At 45.5% G+C, this 23,376-nt stretch overlaps 1 protein-coding gene across 4 annotated transcripts in view; it reads left to right on the forward strand.

The window, feature by feature from the left end:
* Window positions 1–23,376, forward strand: part of HKDC1 (hexokinase domain containing 1) — a 68,836-nt gene that overhangs the window by 30,182 nt on the left and 15,278 nt on the right. For 3 of the 4 annotated variants that reach the window (XM_038743780.1, XM_038743779.1, XM_038743781.1), the window contains 7 exons: window positions 1,183–1,416; window positions 7,999–8,303; window positions 13,579–13,724; window positions 13,907–14,026; window positions 16,095–16,190; window positions 17,952–18,051; window positions 20,227–20,410. In XM_038743780.1, coding sequence (XP_038599708.1) covers window positions 1,183–1,416; window positions 7,999–8,303; window positions 13,579–13,724; window positions 13,907–14,026; window positions 16,095–16,190; window positions 17,952–18,051; window positions 20,227–20,410 — 1,185 coding nt within the window. The remainder of the gene's footprint in view (window positions 1–1,182; window positions 1,417–7,998; window positions 8,304–13,578; window positions 13,725–13,906; window positions 14,027–16,094; window positions 16,191–17,951; window positions 18,052–20,226; window positions 20,411–23,376) is intronic. The other variant, XM_038743782.1, reaches the window with a different exon arrangement.

A 23,376-nucleotide genomic window follows, 5' to 3' on the forward strand; every position in this document is an offset into this window, starting at 1 on the left:
TTTGGGGAAGTCACTTCACTTCTCTGTGCCTCAGTTCCCTCATCTGTAAAATGGGGATTAAAACTGTGAGCCCCACGTGATACAACCTGATCACCTTGTAACCTCCCCAGTGCTTAGAACAGTGCTTTGCACATAGTAAGCACTTAATAAATGCCATCATCATCATCACTGAGCACTTACTGTGTGCAGAGCACTGCACTAAGCACTTGGGAAGGACGAGTTGGCATAAAGGGGCCCTGGGGTGGAGGCCTCCTCCTTCTCAATCAATCAAGCGTATTTATTGAGCGCTGACTGTGTGCAGAGCACTGGACTAAGCGCTTGGGAAGTACAAGTTGGCAAAAAGGGGCCCTGGGGCAGAGGCCTCCTCCTTCTCAATCAATCAAGCGTATTTATTGAGCGCTGACTGTGTGCAGAGCACTGTACTAAGCGCTTGGGAAGTACAAGTTGGCAAAAAGGGGCCCTGGGGCGGAAGCCTCATCCTTCTCAATCAATCAAGTGCCTTTATTTTTAGACTGTGAGCCCACTGTTGGGTAGGGACTGTCTCTATATGTTGCCAATTTGTGCTTCCCAAGCGCTTAGTACAGTGCTCTGCACCTAGTAAGCGCTCAATAAATACAATTGATTGATTGATTGAGCGCTGACTTGTGCAGAGCACTGTACTAAGCGCTTGGGAAGTACAAGTTGGCAAAAAGGGGCCCTGGGGCGGAGGCCTCTTCCTTCTCAATCAATCAAGTGCATTTATTGAGCGCTGACTGTGTGCAGAGCACTGTACTAAGCGCTTGGGAAGGACAAGTTGGCAAAAAGGGGCCCTGGGGCGGAGGCCTCCTCCTTCTCAATCAATCAAGCGCATTCATTTTTAGACTGTGAGCCCACTGTTGGGTAGGGACTGTCTCTATATGTTGCCAATTTGTGCTTCCCAAGCGCTTAGTACAGTGCTCTGCACATAGTAAGCGCTCAATAAATACGATTGATTGATTGAGCGCTGACTGTGTGCAGAGCACTGTACTAAGCGCTTGGGAAGTACAAGTTGGCAAAAAGGGGCCCTGGGGCGGAGGCCTCCTCCTTCTCAACCAATCAAGCGTATTTATTGAGCGCTGACTGTGCGCAGAGCACTGTACTAAGCGCTTGGGAAGGACACGACGGCCAAAAGGGGCGTCTCTGAACGTTTTCCCCTCCATCCAGGCACAAGGAAGGGCTCAGCAACACCAAGGAGATCCTGAGAGAGCTGGGGCTGGAGCCCACCGAGGCCGACTGCGTGGCCGTCCAGCACGTGTGCACCGTCGTCTCCTTCCGCTCGGCCAACCTGCTGGCCGCCGCGCTGGCGGCCATCCTGACGCGGCTCAAGGAGAACAAGAAGGTGGCGCGGATGAAAACCACCGTGGGCATGGATGGCACCCTCTACAAGACTCACCCTCAGTGAGTGAGGCGGCTCTTGGAGAATCCACATTCATTCATTCATTCATTCATTCATTCATTCATTCATTCAATCGTATTTATTGAGCGCTTCCTGCGTGCAGAGCACTGGACTAAGCGCTTGGGAAGTACAGGTTGGCAACATATAGGGACAGCGCCTACCCAACAGTGGGCTCACAGTCATACAGTGACTTAGTACAGTGCTCTGCACATAGTAAGCGCTCAGTAAATACGACTGATGATAAATACGTAATAAATAAGTATAAATAAAGAGAACGGTGCTTTGCACAGAGTAAGCGCTTAATAAATACCATTCTTCTTCTTCTTATAAGTGGCGGAGCCGGGGTTTGAACCCCTGACCTCTGACCCCCACAGGCCGGGCTCTTTCCATGGCTGCGTTTGGGGGGCGAGGCGTTCTGGGAGCCCCGGGGCATTCCTTCATTTTATTTATTTCTTTATTTGACTTGTACATATCCCTTCTATTTATTTTATTCGGTTCATAAGTTTGGTTTTGTTGTCTGTCTCCCCCTCCTTGACTGTGAGCCCACTGTTGGGTAGGGACCGTCTCCATACGTTGCCGACTTGTCCTTCCCCAGCGCTTAGTCCAGTGCGCTGCACACAGTCAGCGCTCAATCAATACGGTTGATTGATTGATTGATTGATTGATTGATTGATTTAATGGGGTCTTTGTTAAGTGCTCCAGATTATTATAATATAATGATGGCATTTATTAAGCACCTACTATGCGCAGAGCACTGTTCTAAGGGCTGTTATTATTATTAATGATAATAGTAATAATTGGGGTATTTGTTAAGCGCTCCAGATTATTATAATATAATGATGGCATTTATTAAGCACCTACCATGCACAGAGCACTGTTCTAAGGGCTGTTATTAATAATAATAATAATGATAATAATAATAATAGAGGTATTTGTTAAGCACTCCAGATTATTATAATATAATGATGGCATTTATTAAGCACCTGCCATGCGCAGAGCACTGTTCTAAGGGCTGTTATTATTATTATTAATAATAATAATAATAATGGTATTTGTTAAGTGCTTACTATGTGCCAGGTGCTGTATGTAGCTCTGGGGTGGATAGAAAAGCAGTGTGACTCAATGGAAAGAGCCCGGGCTTTGGAGTCAGGGGTCATGGGTTCAAATCCCAGCTCCGCCAATTGTCAGCATGTCACTTCACATCTCTGGGCCTCAGTTCCATCATCTGGAAAATGGGGATGAAGACTGTGAGCCCCCCTGTCGGACAACCTGATCACCTTGTAGCCTTCCCAGCGCTTAGAACAGTGCTTTGCACATAGTAAGCGCTTAATAACTGCCATAATCATTATTATTATTATTCCGAGCCAACCAGGTTGGACACGGTCCCCGTCCCACGTGGGGCTCACGGTCTCGATCCTCATTTTACAGATGAGGGAACTGAGGCCCAGAGACGTGAAGCGCTTAGTCCAGTGCTCTGCACACAGTAAGCGCTCAATGCATGTGATTGAATGAAAGTGACTTACCCAAGGTCACACAGCAGACAAGTGGCAGAGGCAGGATTCGAACCCATCACCTTCTGACTCCCAATCCCGTGCTTTATCCCAGCTCTGCCAATTGTCAGCTGTGTGACTTTGGGCAAGTCACTGAACTTCTCTGTGCCTCAGTTACCTCATCTGGAAAATGGGGATTAAATCTGTGAGCCCCACGAGGGACAACCTGATCACCTTGTAACCTCCCCAGCGCTTAGAACAGTGCTTTGCACATAGTAAGCGCTTAATAAATGCCATTATTATTATTATTATTATTTATCCATGCTGCTTCTCGTACAATTTCTCCCTCGGCCCCCTTCCTCCCAACCCACCTCCAGTGAGTCGGAGTTTCCCCAGGCTTGGCTCACTGGGGGAAAGTTGAGGCTGTTTTATATTTTGGGTTTGGATTTGTTAAACGCTTGCTAGATGCCGGGCACTGTACTAAGTGTTGGATCAGATACAAATTAATCAGGTTCATTCATTCATTCATTCAATCATATTTATTGAGCGCTTCCTGTGTGCAGAGCACTGTACTAAGCGCTTGGGAAGTCCAAGTTGGCAAAATCTAGAGACGGTCCCTACCCAACAGTGGGCTCACAGTCTAGAAGGGGGAGACAGACAACAAAGCAAAACATATTAACAAAATAAAATAAATAGAATAAATCCGTACAAGTAAAATGAATAGAGTAACGCATACATACAAACATATATTCATTCATTCATTCAATCGTATTTATTGAGCGCTTACTGTGTGCAGAGCACTGGACTAAGCACTTGGGAAGTCCAAGTTGGCAACATCTAGAGACGGTCCCTACCCAACAGCGGGCTCACAGTCTAGAAGGAGGAGACAGAGAACAAAACATATTAGCAAAATAAAATAAATAGAATAAATCTGTACAAATAAAATAAATAGAGTAATAAATACGTACAAACATCTATACATATATACAGGTGCTGTGGGGAAGGGAAGGAGGTAAGATGGGGGGGACGGAGAGGGGAAGGAGGGGGCTCAGTCTGGGAAGGCCTCCTAGGTTGGACCCAGTCTATGTCCCACGTGGTGCTCACAGCCTCTAGCCCCATTTTATAGATGAGGGAACAGAGGCACAGAGAGGTTAAATGGTTTACCCAAGGTAACACAGCAGACAAGTGGCAGAGCAGGATTAGAACCAGGTCCTTCTAACCCCCCCCACCCCCCCGACCCGTTGTCTACCGCAAGGCCCCTGGTTGTTATAACGCACTTCTAGAGTCATGGAGATGGATGTCAAGGAAGCAACCTTCACAGTTTCCACTGTTGGAGGGAAAATACTGGATTAGTAGACCTGTATATATGTATATATGTTTGTACATATTTATTACTCTATTTATTTATTTATTTATTCATTCATTCATTCATTCATTTATTTATTTTACTCCAATCAATCAATCGTATTTATTGAGCACTTACTGTGTGCAGAGCACTGGACTAAGCGCTTGGGAAGTACAAGTTGGCAACATATAGAGACAGTCCCTACCCAACAGTGGGCTCTTGTACATATCTATTGTATTTATTTTATTTTGTTAGTATGTTTGGTTTTGTTGTCTGTCTCCCCCTTCTAGACTGTGAGCCCACTGTTGGGTAGGGACCGTCTCCATATGTTGCCAACTTGTACTTCCCAAGCGCTTAGTACAGTGCTCTGCACACAGTAAGCGCTCAGAAAATACGATTGATTGATTTGGTCTGATTCAGAAGTGGTACTGCTCATAATATTAACTAAAATATCTTTCTCATTAACACCATTTCTTGAGAGCTTACTTAATAATAATAATGATGATGGTATTTGTTAAGGGCTTACTGGAGAAGCAGCGTGGCTCAGTGGAAAGAGCCCGGGCTTTGGAGTCAGAGGTCATGGGTTCAAATCCCGGCTCCGCCACTTGTCAGCTGTGTGACTTTGGGCAAGTCACTTCACTTCTCTGGGCCTCAGTTACCTCATCTGTAAAATGGGGATTGAAACTGTGAGCCCCCCGTGGGACAACCTGCTCACCTCGTATTCTCCCCAGCGCTTAGAACAGTGCTTTGCACATAGTAAGCACTTAATAATGCCATTATTATTATGTGCCAAGCACTGTTCTAAGCACTGGGGTAGATACAAGGTGATCAGGTTGTCCCACGTGGGGCTCACTATCTTAAATCCCCATTTTCCAGATGAGGGAACTGAGGCCCAGAGAAGCGAAGTGACTTGCCCAAAGTCACACGGCTGACAAGTGGCGGAGTCGGGATTAGAACCCACGACTTCTGACTCCCAAGCCCGGGCTCTTTCCACTAAGCCACTCTGCTTCCCAAGCTCTTAGTCCAGTGCTCTGCACACAGTAAGCGCTCAATAAATACAATTGAATGAATGAATGCTTCATCATCAATCATATTTATTGAGCGCTCACTGTGTGCAGAGCAGTGTACTAAGCACTTTGGAGAGTTTGAGACTTGGTAAGACACATTCTCTGTCCACAACAAGCTTCCTGCAGTAGGGAGCACTGAGCTACATGCTGCGTATGCTTGTGGTCCCTTGAGGCTCTTACAATCTAGCATTTTGCACTGGATGTACATAAGTGCTTATTATAGGCCAAGCACTGTACTAAGTAGATGCCGGATAATCAGATTCATTCATTCATTCATTCAATCGTATTTATTGAGCGCTTACTGTGTGCAGAGCACTGGACTAAGCGCTTGGGAAGTCCAAGTTGGCAACATCTAGAGATGGTCCCTACCCAACAGCGGGCTCACGGTCTAGAAGGGGAGAACAGTACAGTCCCTGTACTATGGGGAGCTCCAAGTCTAAGGGAGAGGGAGAAACAAATTTCAAATCCCCGTTTTACAGATGAGGAAACTGCTGTCATGAATTCTCCTCGCATTCATTCATTCATTCACTTGTATTTATTGAGCGCTTACTGTGTGCAGAGCACTGGACTAAGCGCTTGGGAAGTACAAGTTGGCAACATATAGAGACAGTCCCTGTACTATGGGGAGCTCAAAGTCTAAGGAAGAGGGAGAAACAAATTTCAAATCCCCGTTTTACAGATCAATCAATTGTATTTATTGAGCGCTTACTGTGTGCAGAGCACTGTACTATTTATTTATTTATTTATTTTATTTGTACCTATCTATTCTATTTATTTTATTTTGTTAGTATGTTTGGTTTTGTTCTCTGTCTCCCCCTTTTAGACTGTGAGCCCACTGTTGGGTAGGGACTGTCTCTATATGTTGCCAATTTGTACTTCCCAAGCGCTTGGTACAGTGCTCTGCACATAGTAAGCGCTCAATAAATACGATTGATGATGATGATGATGTACTAAGCGCTTGGGAAGTACAAGTTGGCAGCATATAGAGACAGTCCCTACCCAACAGCGGGCTCACAGTCTAGAAGGGGGAGAACAGTACAGTCCCTGTACTATGGGGAGCTCAAAGTCTAAGGGAGAGGGAGAGACAAATTTCAAATCCCTGTTTTACAGATGAGGAAACTGCTGTCATGAATTCTCCTCGCATTCATTCATTCATTCACTTGTATTTATTGAGCGCTTACTGTGTGCAGAGCACTGGACTAAGCGCTTGGGAAGTCCAAGTAGGCAACATATAGAGACGGTCCCTACCCAACAGTGGGCCCACAGTCTAGAATGATAATAATTGTGAGAAGCAGCACGGCCCAGCAGATAGAGCGGAGGCCTCGGAGCCAGAAGGTCATGGGTTCATGATCCGGTCTGCTGCGTGACCTTGGGCAAGTCACTTCTCTGTGCCTCAGTCACCGCACCTGTAAAATGGGGATGGAGACTAGGAGCCCCACGTGGGACAGGGCCTGTGTCCAACACTAGCTCTCTTCCTCCCTTCAAGGCCCTACTGAGAGCTCACCTCCTCCAGGAGGCCTTCCCACACTCAGCCCCTTCCTTCCTCTCCCCCTCGTCCCCCTCTCCATCCCCCCATCTTACCTCCTTCCCTTCCCCACAGCACCTGTATATATGTATATATGTTTGTACAGATTTATTACTCTATTTATTTATTTATTTATTTATTTATTTTACTTGTACCTATCTATTCTATTTATTTTATTTGGTTAGTATGTTTGGTTTTGTTCTCCGTCTCCCCCTTTTAGACTGTGAGCCCACTGTTGGGTAGGGACCGTCTCTATATGTTGCCAACTTGGACTTCCCAAGCACTTAGCCCAGTCCTCTGCTCACAGTAAGCGCTCAATAAATACAATTGATTGATTGATTGATTTTATTTTGTTAGTATGTTTGGTTTTGTTCTCCATCTCCCCCTTTTAGACTGTGAGCCCACTGTTGGGTAGGGACCGTCTCTATATGTTGCCAACTTGGACTTCCCAAGCGCTTAATCCAGTGCTCTGCACACAGTAAGCGCTCAGTAAATACGATTGATTGATTGATTGATTTTATCTTGTTAGTATGTTTGGTTTTGTTCTCTGTCTCCCCCTTCTAGACTGTGAGCCCACTGTTGGGTAGGGACCGTCTCTATATGTTGCCAGCTTGGACTTCCCAAGCACTTAGTCCAGTGCTCTGCACACAGTAAGCGCTCAATAAATACAATTGATTGATTGATTGATTTTATTTTGTTAGTATGTTTGGTTTTGTTCTCCGTCTCCCCCTTTTAGACTGTGAGCCCACTGTTGGGTAGGGACCGTCTCTAGATGTTGCCAACTTGGACTTCCCAAGCGCTTAGTCCAGTGCTGTTTGGTTTTGTTCTCCGTCTCCCCCTTTAAGACTGTGAGCCCACTGTTGGGTAGGGACCGTCTCTAGATGTTGCCAACTTGGACTTCCCAAGCGCTTCGTACAGTGCTCTGCACATAGTAAGCGCTCAATAAATGCGATTGATGATGATGATGACTGTCTCTATATGTTGCCAACCTGGACTTCCCAAGTGCTTAGTACAGTGCTCTGCACACAGTAAGCGCTCAATGAACACGATTGATTGATTGATTTGCGCGAGTTCGGTGCCTGGCGTATGATAAGCGCTTAAAAATGCCTTTATTATTCTGGCTATTATTGGAGCTGAGCGCCTTCCCTCCTCCTCAGGTTCCCCAAACGGCTGCACAAGGTGGTGAGGGGCCTGGCGCCGAACTGCGACGTCCGGTTCCTCCTGTCGGAGAGCGGCAGCGCGAAGGGGGCGGCCATGGTGACCGCCGTGGCCTCGCGGGTGCGGGCCCAGAGGAAGCAGATCGACCAGGTGCTGGCCCCGTTCAAGCTGAGCCAGGGGCAGCTGGGGAGCGTCAGGAACAAGATGAGGGCCGAGATGGAGTACGGCCTGAAGAAGGACACCCAGCCCCGGGCCACGGTCAAGATGCTGCCCACTTACGTCCGTGGTTTGCCCGACGGCACGGGTAGGGATGACGAGGACCCCTTTCCCTTTCAATCAATCGATCATATTGATTGAGCGCTTACTGTGTGCAGAGCACTGGACTAAGCGCCTCCTTCCCTTCCCCACAGCACCTGTATATATGTATATATGTTTGTACATATTTATTACTCTGTTTATTTATAGAGAGAGCTCACCTCCACCAGGAGGCCTTCCCACACTCAGCTCCCTCCTTCCTCTCCCCATCTCCCCCGCCTTACCTCCTTCCCTTCCCCACATCACCTATATATATGTATATATGTTTGTACATATTTATTACTCTATTTATAGAGAGAGCTCACCTCCTCCAGGAGGCCTTCCCACACTCAGCCCCCTCCTTCCTCTCCCCATCTCCCCCACCTTACCTCCTTCCCTTCCCCACATCACCTGTATATATGTATATATGTTTGTACATATTTATTACTCTGTTTATTTATAGAGAGAGCTCACCTCCTCCAGGAGGCCTTCCCACACTCAGCCTCCTCCTTCCTCTCCCCATCTCCCCTGCCTTACCTCCTTCCCCTCCCCACAGCACCTGTATATATGTATATATGTTTGTGCATATTTATTACTCTATTTATTTTACCTGTACATATCTATTCTATTTATTTTATTTTGTTAGTATGTTTGGTTTTGTTCTCCGTCTCCCCCTTCTAGACTGTGAGCCCCCTGTTGGGTAGGGACTGTCTCTATATGTTGCCAATTTGTACTTCCCAAGCGCTTAGTACAGTGCTCTGCACACAGTAAGCGCTCAATAAATACAATCGAAGATGATGATGATGATATGTTGCCAACTTGGACTTCCCAAGCACTTAGTCCAGTGCTCTGCACACAGTAAGCGCTCAATAAATACGATTGATTGATCGATTGATTGACAAGTTGGCAGCATATAGAGACGGTCCCCCCCCCCTTCCCTGAGGGAAGCCCCCTCGGGCCCCGTAGACGACCCCGTAGGCTTGCCCAAGGTTGTCGAGCTGGGACAAGAGTTCCCCGTTAGGTTACTCCTTGCAGGGAATCTATTTGAGGGAGGAAAAATCACACATTGGAGAAGCAGCGTGGCTCAGTGGAAAGAGCCCGGGCTTTGGAGTCAGAGGTCATGGGTTCGAATCCCGGCTCCGCCACGTGTCTGCTGTGTGACCTAGAGCAAATCACTTCACTTCTCTGAGCCTCAGTTACCTCATCTGGAAAATGGGGATTGACTGCGAGCCCCACGTGGGACAACCTGATGACCTTGCATCCCCCCCAGCGCTTCGAACAGTGCTTTGCACATAGTAAGCGCTTAACAAATGCCATTATTATTATTATTATTATTATAGATTCACCTGGGAACGAATTAAAAATCATCAGAACTGATTTATTCATTCATTATTATGAATTATTAATAATAATGGCACTTATTAAGCACTTACTATGTGCAAAGCACTGTTCTAAGCGCTGGGGAGGTTACAACTTGATCAGGTTCTCCCACGGGGGGCTCACAGTCTTCATCCCCATTGTACAGATGAGTTAACTGAGGCACAGAGAAGTTAAGTGACTTGCCCAAAGTCACACAGCTGACAACTGGTGGAGCTGGGATTTGAACTGACCTCTGACTCCAAAGCCCGGGCTCTTTCCACTGAGCCACGCTGCTTCCCCATAATTATTATGACTATGATTATTCATTCACTCAATCGTATTTATTGAGCACTTACTGTGTGCAGAGCACTGTATTAAGCGCTTGGGAAGGACAAGTTGGCAACATCTAGAGACGGTCCCTACCCAACAGTGGGCTCACAGTCTAGAAAGGGGAGACTGAGAACAAAACAAAACATATTAACAAAATAAAATAAATAGAATAAATATGTACAAATAAAATAAATAAATCTATACAAACATATATACATATATACAGGTTCTGTGGGGAGGGGAAGGAGGTAAGGCGGTGGGGATGGGGAGCGGGAGGAAGGATTTAGTAGAAGTTGATGCTAATGAATACATCTCTTTGGGTAGACGGGCACCAACACTTGCCGAATGGCTTCAGAGAAGCAGCGTGGCTTAGTGGAAAGAACCCGGGCTTTTGGAGTCAGAGGTCATGAGTTCTAATCCCAGCTCCATCACTTGTGAGCCGTGTGACTCTGGGCAAGTCACTTAACTTCTCTGTGCCTCAGTTACCTCATCTGTAAAATGGGGATTAAGACTGGGAGCCCTACATGGGACAACCTGATCGCCTTGTATCTCCCCCAGCGCTTAGAACAGTGCTTGGCGTATAGTAAGCGCTTAACAAATACCATCATTATTATTATTATTCAGAGACCCAGACCTTCCTTACTCATCATCAGGAAGTTTCACCTGAACTCTGTAGAGAAGCAGCGTGGCTCAGTGGAAAGAGCCCGGGCTTTGGAGTCAGAGGTCATGGGTTCAAACCCCGGCTCTGCCAATTGTCAGCTGTGTGACTTTGGGCAAGTCACTTCACTTCTCTGTGCCTCAGTTACCTCATCTGTAAAATGGGGATTAAGACGGTGAGCCCCCCATGGGACAACCTGATCACCTTGTAACCTCCCCAGTGCTTAGAACAGTGCTTTGCACATAGTAAGCGCTTAATAAATGCCATTATTATTATTATTATTACTTGGAGGTCTACATAAAAGAAATGACAACGTCTTTCTTGTCCTTGCGGAGTTCGCAGGGTAATAGGGGAGGCAAGTCAGGGGGCAATCCATATAAATAATAATAATGGTGGTATTTGTCAAGTGCTTACCATGTGGCAAACACTTTACTGAACTCTGGGAAATAGGAGGGAGAAAAGGCATTGAATCCCCTGTTTACAGATGAAGAAACTGAGGCACAGAGAAGTCAAATCATCATCATCATCATCAATCGTATTTATTGAGCGCTTACTATGTGCAGAGCACTGTACTAAGTGCTTGGGAGGTACAAATTGGCAACATATAGAGACAGTCCCTACCCAACAGTGGGCTCACAGTCTAAAAGGGGGAGACAGAGAACAAAACCAAACATGCTAACAAAATAAAATAAATAGGATAGATATGTACAAGTAAAATAAATAAATAGAGTAATAAATATGTACAAACATATATACAGGTGCTGTGGGGAAGGGAAGGAGGTAAGATGGGGGGATGGAGAGGGGGACGAGGGGGAGAGGAACGAGGGGGAGAGTACTTGCCCAAGGTCACTCAGCAGGTAAGTGGCAGAGTCAGGATTAGAACTCAGGTCTTCGCACTTCCGGGCCCATGATCTTTCCTCTAGGCCCCACTACTTCTCATCTATCCATGTGCACGGTGATTCCAAGTCAAGATGAGGGCGTTAACTGGGTTGTGAATTGTGTCAGTTACTGGGGGAATGAATGACATTAATTGGGGAAAGCTTCTTGGAGGAGGTGGGCTTTGGGTAGTGATTGAAAAGGTAAGAATACTAACCAATCAATCAATCGTATTTATTGAGCGCTTACTGTGTGCAGAGCACTGTACTAAGCCCTTGGGAAGTACAAGTTGGCAACATATAGAGACAGTCCCTACCCAACAGTGGGCTCACAGTCAAAAGTGGTATTTGTTAAGTGCTTACTATGCGCCCGGAACTGTTCTAAGCGCTGGGGTAGATACAAGGTGATCAGGTTGTCTCATGCGGGGCTCACGGTCTTAATCCCCATTTTACAGATGAAGAAACTGAGGCACAGAGAAGCGAAGTGACTTGCCCAAGGTCACACAGCCGACAACTGTATATATGTATATATGTTTGTACATATTTATTACTCTATTTATTTATTTTACTTGTACATATCTATTCTATTTATTTTATTTTGTTAGTATGTTTGGTTTTGTTCTCTGTCTCCCCCTTTTAGACTGTGAGCCCACTGTTGGGTAGGGACTGTCTCTATATGTTGCCAATTTGTACTTCCCAAGCGCTTAGTACAGTGCTCTGCACATAGTAAGCGCTCAATAAATACGATTGATGATGATGAAGTGGCAGAGGAATCCAGGGATTCCCAACTCCCAGGCCATTGCTCTTTCCACTAGGCCGTGCTGCTTCTCAATAATAATGATGTTGGGAATAATCATCATCAATCGTATTTATTGAGCGCTTACTGTGTGCAGAGCACTGTACTAAGCGCTTGGGAAGTACAAGTTGGCTACATATAGAGACAGTCCCTACCCAACAGTGGGCTCACGGGCTAAAATACTACCAATAATAGTGATAATAGTAATAATAGCATGGTAGGCCGAGCAGCAGTAGGGAGACTGTTGCACGCGTCAGAGGCAGCTCGGATAAAGGGTCCGTGGTGAGCCGCACCGATCGACCGATTGATTGGGAAAGGACTGAGTTTCTGGTTCGAGGAAAGTTGGCTGTAAATTGTTGTGTGTCCTGGCAGTTAGAAGGGTCCTTTACACTACTCAGTGGGTCTCAGCTTTCTGATCATGTTGCTGAGTGCCTGGGAGACTTCATGGAGAAAAAGCAAATCAAGGACAAGAAACTCCCTGTTGGATTTACATTTTCTTTCCCATGCAATCACGAATAGACGAGGTAAGGTTACTTAAAAAAGAAAACTGTGTACGGTGGAAAGCAAAACCATTTTCCAGGTTTTAGAAAAAACAAACAAACCCTAAGCACCCTCATAAAACCAAAAGATTGGAGCGATCATGAAGGAGTATTCATTCCTGAGAGGTATTTTATAGCTGAATCTTTTTGATATTAAAAACCTTATTTATGAATGAGACCTCTGGTTAACGTAATTTTTTTTAGTAATTTTAATTATTTGTATATATTATAAAGTGAATGGTAGTTCTGAAGATTTGGAGAGCAACTGACAAAATCCGTAAGTGAAACATTCTATTGCAGATATTGTCAAGGGGGGAAAAAAGAAGTGTCATTCAGTGGGAAGATTGAGAAATGGAATAGTCAAGGGGGGAAAAAAGAAGTGTCATTCAGTGGGAAGATTGAGAAATGGAAGAAAATAGTTTGTGCCTAATGATACCCAAATGGCATTTTGTTTGATCATCTTATTACTCTATTATTTATTTATTTTATTTGTACATATTTATTCTATTTATTTTATTTTGTTAATTTTGTTAATATGTTTTGTTCTGTTGTCTGTCTCCCACTTCTAGACTGTGAACCCGCTGTTGGGTAGGCACCGTCTCTATATGTTGCTAACTTGTACTTCCCAAGCGCTTAGTCCAGTGCTCTGCACACAGTAAGCGCTCAATACATACGATTGAATGAATGAATGAAAAAAACCCATAAAAATCCACCCGTTTGCCTTGCAGAAAAAGGCAAATACCTTGCTCTGGATCTTGGGGGTACCAACTTCCGAGTCCTCCTGGTGAAGATCAGAAGCGGGAGGAAATCGGTCCGGATGTTCAACAAGATCTTTGCCGTCCCCCTGGAGATCATGCAGGGGACTGGGGAGGAGGTAACAATAATAATAATAATAATAATAATAATAATAATAATAATAATAATAATAATAATAATAACGGTATTTGTTAAGCGCTTACTATGGGCCGGGCACTGGACTGTCCCCCGCCCCCGGGCCCGGCTGGGCTCGTCTACACTTGGTTGCCCGGTTTCAAAGTGAGATTTCTCTCCCTGCAGCTTTTTGACCACATTGTCCAGTGCATCGCAGACTTCTTAGATTACATGGGGCTCAAGGGGGCCCGGCTTCCTCTGGGCTTCACATTCTCCTTTCCCTGCCGGCAGACCAGCATCGATAAGGTAAAGACCCGGCTGCTAGGGCCCTGAGCCTTACCGCTTCATTCATTCAATTATAATAATAATAATGGCATTTATTAATGTGCAAAGCACTGTTCTAAGTGCTGGGGAGGTTACAAGGTGATCAGGTTGTCCCACGGGGGGCTCACAGTCTTCATCCTCATTTTACAGTTGAAGTAACTGAGGCCCAGGGAAGTGAAGTGACTTGCCCAAAGTCACACAGCTGACAGTTGGCGGAGCCGAGATTTGAACCCTTGACCTCTGACTCCAAAGCCCGGGCTCTTTCCATTGAGCCACGCTGCTTCTCTGTAATAACAATACTACTACTGCTACTAATGATAATATTTATGGTACTTGTTATGTGCTTGTTATCAATCAATCAATCAATCAATCGTATTTATTGAATGCTTACTGTGTGCAAAGCACTGTACTAAGCGCTTGGGAAGTACAAGTTGGCAACATATACAGTCCCTACCCAACAGTGGGCTCACAGTCTGAAAGGGGGAGACAGAGAACAAAACCAAACATACTAACAAAATAAAATAAATAGAATAGATATGTACAAGCAAAATAAATAAATAAATAAATAGAGTAATAAATATGTACAAACAAATATGTACAAATATGTACAAACATATACAAACATATATACATGTATACATATATACATATATATGTATATATATGTATATATGCATATATATATATATATACATATATATGTGCCAAGCACTGTTCTAAGCCCTGGGGTAGATACGAGGTAATCAGGTTGGCTACAGTCCTTGTCACACCTAGAAGTCACACTCTTAATCCCCATTTTCCAGATGAGGTAACTGAAGCCCAGAGATGTGAAGTGACTTGCCTACGGCCACAGAGTAGACATGTGGCAGAGCCGGGATTAGAACCCATGACCTTCTGAATAATAATAATGGCATTTATTAAGCGCTTCCTATGTGCCAAGCACTGTTCTAAGCACTGGGGAGGTTACAAGGTGATCAGGTTGCCCCACGGGGGGCTCACAGTCTTCATCCTCATTTTACAGATGAGGGAACTGAGGCCCAGAGAAGTGAAGTGACTTGCCCAGAGTCACCCAGCTGAAAATTGGTGGAGCCGGGATTTGAACCCATGACCTCTGATTCCCAAGCCTGTGCTCTTTCCACTGAGCCACGCTGCTTCTCTAGAGTCCAAGGCCCATGCTCTATCCTCTATGCCATGCTCCTTCTCTTCCCTCTCTTGCTTTCCTAATCCCTAGGATTAGGATTTTGAGTTAATTTTGAAATGCATGTGGCTTACAGTTGAAGTCCTAATTCATTCAATCGTATTTATTGAGCCCTTACTGTGTACAGAGCACTGTACTAAGCGCTTGGGAAGTACAAGTCGGCAACATATAGAGACAGTCCCTACCCAACAACGGGCTCACAGTCTAGAAGGGGGAGACAGACAACAAAACAAAACATGTGGACAGGTGTCAAGTCAATCAATCAATCAATCGTATTTATTGAGCGCTTACTGTGTGCAGAGCACTGGACTAAGCGCTTGGGAAGTCCTAATGAAAGTTCCCTATGGGCAGGGAACATGTCCGCTAGCTCTCTTGTCTTGTACTCTCCCAAGCGCTTAGCGCAGTGCTCTGCACACACTTGGGCCTCAATAAATTCCATTGATTGAGTGATGGTTGTTGTCTTGAGCATCCTTTCCCTTGGTTAAGGACCACTTCACATCCCTGGTTCTTCTCTACAATAATTCCTCGTGGATTTAACCATCGCCCATGAACCCACTTAAACTCTTTTTGAGCTTTCCATCACCCCGAATTTTCCCGACTATATCGTTAACTGACCTACTGGTAGTCCACTCTCATCCGTGAGAAAAATACTCTCATCGTTACCATTTTCTAGACTTTTGTATTCACGTTTTCTCGGCCCTGCCTTACCGTTCCAGCCAGAGGTTTGGGGGCGACTGACAATTTCTTTGGTGGTGGTATTATTATTAGTGTACTTGAGAAACCAATTTCACTCTATCAGGTACTTTCTATCCGGAATTAAAAGCCCTTCTTTTCTCCCATTTTCGGTTTCAGGGAATACTCATCGGATGGACTAAAGGTTTCAAGGCAACAGACTGCGAAGGGGAAGATGTGGTGGATATGCTCAGAGATGCCATTAAGAGGAGAAATGTAGGTGACAGGGCTTGGTTTCGTTGCGGGGTGGGTGTCTCAGGGTCTCCTAGAAATCCCCAAGTCAGTTCGATCCCTCTCCAGGATCCCACTTCCCACCTCTGTGCTCATAATAATAAAATAATAATAATAATGATAATAATAATAATAATAATAATAATGGCATTTATTAAGTGCTTACTATGTGCAAAGCACTGTTCTAAGCACTGGGGAGGTTACAAGGTGATCAGGTTGTCCCACGGGGGGCTCACAGTCTTAATCCCCATTTTCCAGATGAGGGAACTGAGGCCCAAAGAAGTGAAGTGACTTTCCCCAAGTCACCCAGCTGCCTAGTGGAGGAGCTGGGATTTGAACCCATGACCTCTGACTCCAAAGCCCGGGCTCTTTCCACTGAGCCACGCTGCTTCTCTGGATCCTGGTCCTGAATAACCCCGGTGCCGCCCAGCTTGGAGGTTGAATAATAACAGCAATAATTGTAGTATTTGTTAAGCGCTTGCTACGTGCCAGGCTAAGCCATGGGGGAGATACAAGGTGACGGGTTGGACGCCTGTCCCGCATGAGGCTTCCAGTCGTAATCCCCATTTTACAGCTGAGGTAACTGAGGCCCATAGAAGTGAAGTGACTTACCCAAGGTCACATAGCGGATAAGTGGCAGAGCCAGGATGAGAACCCAGGTTCTTCTGAATCTCAGGCCTGCTCTATCCACTAGGCCATACTGTTTCCTTCTTTCCTTTGCCCACATCTTGCCTCTTGCATCCACTTCCAGGCTCGGGCCTGGAATCCCCCCAGGTACCCCACCAACACACCCGTCTTAAAATAATAATAATGGTATTTGTTAAGCGCTTACTATGTGCAAAGCACTGTTCTAAGCGCTGGACTATCACTCTCCCGTACTTCAAAAGCTTATAAAAAGCGCATCTCCTCCAAGAGACCTTCCCCGACTAAGCCTTGTTTTCCCTACTCCCTCTTCTTTCTGCGTCACCCTCACCCCAGGATTTATACTCTCTAATCGCTTAATATCCACTCCACCCTCAACCCCACAGCACTTACGTACATATCCATAATTCATCTTAATCATTTAATATCCACTCCACCCTCAAACCCACAGCACTTATGTACATATCCGTAATTTATCTATTAATATCTGCCTCCCCTCTATCAATCAATCAATCGTATTTATTGAGCGCTTACTGTACTAAGCCCTTGGGAAGTACAAGTTGGCAACATATAGAGACGGCCCCTACCCAACAGTGGGCTCACAGTCTAGAAGGGGGAGACAGAGAACAAAACCAAACATACTAACAAAATAAAATAAATAGAACTACCCAACAGTGGGCTCACAGTCTAGAAGGGGGAGACAGAGAACAAAACCAAACACTAACAAAATAAAATAAATAGAACCGATATGTACAAGTAAGATAAATAAATAAATAGAGTAATAAATATGTACAAACATATATACATATATACAGGTGCTGTGGGGAAGGGAAGGAGGTATGGGGAGGGAACGAGCCTATTCAGGCAGTCAGTCAATTGTATTTATTGAGTGCTGACTGTCTGCAGAGCAGTGCTTGGGAGCATACAATATAACAGACACATTCCCTGCCCGCATCGAGCTTACCGTCTACCGACTCTGTTACACCGTACTCTCCCAAGCACTCAGTTCGGTGCTGTGCACACAGCAGGCCCTCAAATACGATCAATTGATTGATTTCTGGCCTGGCTTGGAAGGGACACATCCCAGGACTGTTTGCATTCCAGGAGTTTGACCTGGATATTGTGGCTGTGGTCAATGACACGGTGGGGACGATGATGACGTGTGCCTACGAAGATCCCAACTGTGAAATCGGGCTCATTGCCGGTAAGTAGCCGGTTTTGGCGTCGTGGAAGACTTGGTGTTGGCCGGGGACCGCGTCCTTTTCTTTCTTCGGTCCTTCTCGCCACAAGCCCAGTCGGCTGGGTGGTTCCCAGGCCTGTTATCTGACTGGATAAACTGAGGTCTTGGAAGAGGGTTACAACCTGAGGAGCAGCGTGGCTTTGTGGATAGAGCCCGGGCCCGGGAGTCAGAAGGACCTGGGTTCTAATCCCGGCCCCACCGCTTGTCTGCTGTCTGAAGTCACTTCACTTCTCGGGGCCTCAGTTACCTCATCTGTAAAATGGGGATTAAGACTGAGAGCTCTCTGCGGGACAGGGGACTGTGTCCAACCTGATTAGCTCGTATCCAGCCCAGCATTCAGCGCAGTGCCTGGCACATAGTAAGCTCTTAACAAATACCATTTTTTTAAAAAACCAAATTTGGTCTTGGTTACCCAGCTGAGTGGCAGTGGGGCTAAACTGAGTACTACTACTACTAATACTATTACTACTAATAATAATATTCGGGAAGCGCTTATTGCATGCCAAGCACAGTGCTAAGTGATAAGATCGATCAATCAATCAATCAATCAATCGTATTTATTGAGCGCTTACTGTGTGCAGAGCACTGTACTAAGTGCTTGGGAAGTACAAGTTGGCAACATATAGAGACAGTCCCTACCCAACAGTGGGCTCACAGTCTAAAAGTCTAAGATAAGATGGAAAAAAGATAATCACATTCATTCATTGCCGTATTTATGTATTTATTCATTCATTCAATCATATTTATTGAGCGCTTACTGTGTGCAGGGCACTGTAGTAAGCGCTTGGGAAGTACAAGTTGGCAACATATAGAGACAGTCCCTACCCAACAGTGGGCTCACAGTCTAAACGTCTAAGATAAGATGGAAAAAAGATAATCACATTCATTCATTGCCGTATTTATTTATTCATTCATTCATTCAATCGTATTTATTGAGCGCTGACTGTGTGCCGGGCACTGTACTAAGCGCTTGAGAAGTACAAGTCGGCAACATATCGGGCGTAGGTCCCAGGCCCCCATCGGGAGGGAGAGGGATTTAATCCCCATTTATAGATGAGGAAACTGAGGCACTGAGAAGTTAAGTGAGTTGCCCAAGGACACACAGTGATGATGATGATGGCATTTATTAAGCGCTTACTATGTGCAAAGCACCGTTCTAAGCACTGGGGAGGTTACAAGGGGATCAGGTTGTCCCACGGGGGGCAACCAGTCTTAATCTACACAATGGGTAGGTGTTAGAAGCAGGATTAGAACCCAGGTTCTTGGATTCCCGGCTCCGTGCTCTTTCCACTAGGTTACGGCGCGGCTGAGCTTTTTGGATTCCCAGCCTCCTATTTGGTTAGCCGTTCTGAGCAGTTTGACAGCATCAAACCGGCTGGAATTGGCCCCTGGGACGAGGGATTATGGGCCCTGAGTGCACAGGACAACACGGGGCTACTGGAATCCCGTCTTTGGCGAAAGCACGTTGGCCTGGTGTCATGGGGGAGATGCCCTGGGATGGGGTGAAAGAAGCCGATTTGTGAGGAAGCGGAGTCACTTGACACAGAGATGAGGATATTTTGGTCCTGAGTCTGCCTGAGGAGACTCGGGAGAAGTGGGCAGGGCATTTGCGGGGTTTGTGGCCACTGCTTTCGCATCCTCATTCCATCGCATTTCTTGAGCGCTTATTGTGTGTGGAGCACTGTTCTAACCGCCCGGGAGAATGCAGCTACAAACAGACACATTCCCTGTCCACAATGATCTTCCAGTCTAGAGGGGATCAATTCTGATCTTTTCTGATCTGATCCCCCCCTTCTAGACTGTGAGCCCACTGTTGGGTAGGGACCGTCTCTATATGTTGCCAACTTGTACTTTCCAAGCGCTTAGTACAGTGCTCTGCACACAGTAAGCGCTCAATAAATGCGATTGAATGAATGAATGAATGATCAATTGCCCCCGTGCTACCGTCTTGGCCCCCAAAGGAGCTCCTGCTCTTCAAGGGAAGACAAAGTGGCCTCAAAATCCAGTCCGGAATTCCCCTTTCATTCGAGAACTGTCCCTTCACTTGGGAATTACCACTCTTTTCCCTCTGGAGTTGCCGTTTCCTTCCCATTTCTGTCCCTCCTGAGAGAGACTGAAGCCCTCTGTGCTCCCACCCAGGAACGGGTAGCAACGTGTGCTACATGGAAGAGATGCGCAACATTGAGCTGGTGGAAGGGAACACGGGGATGATGTGCATCAACACCGAGTGGGGAGCGTTCGGGGACAACGGCTGTTTGGACGAAATCCGGACCCAGTACGACAGAGAGGTGGATGAGGGGTCCCTCAACCCCGGAAAACAGAGGTGAAAAATAGGGGCATTTGTTTAATGTAGAAGCAGTGTGGCCTAGTGGTAAGACCACCGGGCTCGGGTTCTGATCCTGACTCTGCCACTCGTCAAGTCACTTAATTTCTCTGTGCCTTGGTTACCTCATCTGTAAAATGGGGATTAAGACGGTGAGTCCCATGTGGGACAACCTGATCCCCTTGTATCTGAGCCAGCGCTTAGAACGGTGCCTGGCCTATAGTAACTGCTTAATAAATACCATCATTATTTAAAAGTTGGAGCCATAGGCAGAGGCTCTGGCCATTTCTGTCTTGATGTGGGGAGGGGAAAATGGGCCATAGGGCAATAACTCATCAACTGGGCTGGGCTGGGCAACCGTCAGTCTTTGTTTTCTTCTTTCCTTCAACTGTATTTACTACTACTACTACTAATAATGATGGTATTTGTTAAGCGCATACTATGTGCAAAGCACTGTTCTAAGCGCTTGGGGGATACAAGGTGATCAGGTTGTCCCACGTGGCGCTTACAGTCTTAATCCCCATTTTACAGATAAAGTAACTGAGGGACAGAGAAGTTAAGTGACTTGCCCAAGGTCACACAGCTGACAAGTGGTGGTCGGAATTCGAACCCATGACCTCTGAGTCCCAAGCCCGTGCTCTTTCCACTGAGCCACGCTGCTTCTCTAAGTGCTTACAGTGTGCAAAGCACCATAATAATAATAATAATAACTGTGGTATTTGTTAAGCACTTATTATGCTTCATTCATTCATTCAATCGTATTTATTGAGCACTTACTGTGTGCAGAGCACTGGACTAAGCGCTGGGGAAGTACAAGTTAGCAGGAACGGTACTAAGCCCTGGGGTGGATACAAGTAAATCGGGTTGGACACGGTCCTTGGCCCACTTGGGGCTCACAGCCTCAATCCCCATTTTATAGATGAGGTAACTGAGGCCCAGAGAAGTGAAGTGACTTGCCCAAAGTCACACAGCCGACAAGCGGCAGAGCTGGGATTAGAACCCATGACCTTCTGACTCTCAGGCCTGTGCTCTATAAATGCTGCTTCTACTTAGCCCTTGGGAGAATACAATATTCAACCATTTATTCAATCGTATTTATTGAGCACTTACTGAGTGCAGAGCACTGTACCAAGTGCTTGGAAAGTACAATACAGCAAATATAACAATAAACAACAAATATAACAATATCACAAATATAGCGATATTAACAAATATAACAATCTAACAGCAAATGGCAATACAATAATGGTCACATTCCCTGCCCACAATGAGCCTAAAGTCTAGAGGTGGGGGACAATTGTTTAATATGAAACAATAAATAAGTTGCAAAAGTGTCATTTATCCTTTTCCAGGAGGAGAAGGGATTGAGCCTGGGCACTGGAGTTTCATGTCTGGTGTCTTTTTGGTTTGGGAGACTTGGGTGATTCCTAGGGAAGCAGGTCAGGCCTAAACCCAGCCTGCGGTCAAGTCAGTCCGTCAGTCGCCCGTATTTATTGAGCGCTTACTGTGGGCGAAGCACTGTACTAAGCGATGGGGAAAATACAATATAACAGTGTATCAGACACATTCCCTGCCCGCAGTGAGCTTTCAGACTAGAGGGCCCTGCTGGGTGGAGAGACCAGATTTAGGACACATCTGCCAGGCCGAGAGAGACTTACAGTTGACCTGTAAATTCTCCCCTTCTGGTCTGTAAGCTACTTGGGGGCAGGAATTGTGTCTACTTTATTATATCACACTCTCCCAATTGCTTAGTACATTGTTCGGCGCACAGGAAGAGCTCAATAGATACTACTGGTTGATTACCTTGATGCCCAGAAAAGCCACAACGAACAAAACACGTGGCAAGGATTCTTCAGGCTCTTTTAATCCGTACGAGAGGCACGGGGCACAAGCGATGATGAGATTTTACGTTTGCTAGGACTTTGAATGTGCGGAGATATGACCGGTGTCGCTACCAGTGGCGAAAATCCTGCCAACATACATCTAGTCATAACAAGTTGATTTTAAAAGAATACTCTCCTGATAGAGTTCTGAACGATATAGTTCTTTTCACAGCAAAGATATTTTCACGTAAATGTAAACTATCTGGACAAACTTAAGCTCTGGGTCCATCAGCCCCACAGCATTTATGTACATCCTCCTTCCCTTCCCCACAGCACCTGTATATATGTGTATATGTTTGTACATATTTATTACTCTATTTATTTATTTTACTTGTACATATCTATTCTATTTATTTTATTTTGTTAGTATGTTTGGTTTTGTTCTCTGTCTCCCGCTTTTAGACTGTGAGCCCACTGTTGGGTAGGGACTGACTCTATATGTTGCCAATTTGTACTTCCCAAGCTCTTAGTACAGTGCTCTGCACGCAATAAGCGCTCAATAAATATGATTGATGATGATGATGATATCTGTAATTTATTTATTTCTATTAATGTCTGTCTCCCCTTCAAGACTGTAAGCTCACTGTGGGCAGGGAATGTGTCTGTTTATTTTTATAAACAGACTGAGCCCCCTTTTTCTTCTCCTCCTCCCCTTTCCCCCTGGCCCTTCCTCCTTCCCCTCCCCACAGCACTTGTTTATATTTGTACAGATTTATTACTCTATTTATTTTACTTGTACATATTTACTATTCTATTTATTTTGTTAATGATGGGCATATAACTGTAATTCTATTTTTTCTGACTATTTTGACACCCGTCTACATGTTTTGTTTTGTTGTCTGTCTCCCCCTTCTAGACTATGAACCCGTTGTTGGGTAGGGACCGTCTCTATATGTTGCTGACTTGTACTTCCCAAGCGCTTAGTACAGTGCTCTGCATGCAGTAAGCGCTCAATAAGTACGATTGAATGAATGAATATCGTGTCTCCCAAATGCTTAGTACAGTGCTCTGCACAGAGTAAGTGCTCAGTAAATACAATTGAATGAATGAATGATTCAATAAATACAATTGAATGAATGAATG

The sequence above is a fragment of the Tachyglossus aculeatus genome, chromosome 3 (genome assembly GCF_015852505.1).
Source record: "Tachyglossus aculeatus isolate mTacAcu1 chromosome 3, mTacAcu1.pri, whole genome shotgun sequence".
NCBI classification, from domain to species: Eukaryota; Metazoa; Chordata; class Mammalia; order Monotremata; family Tachyglossidae; genus Tachyglossus; species Tachyglossus aculeatus.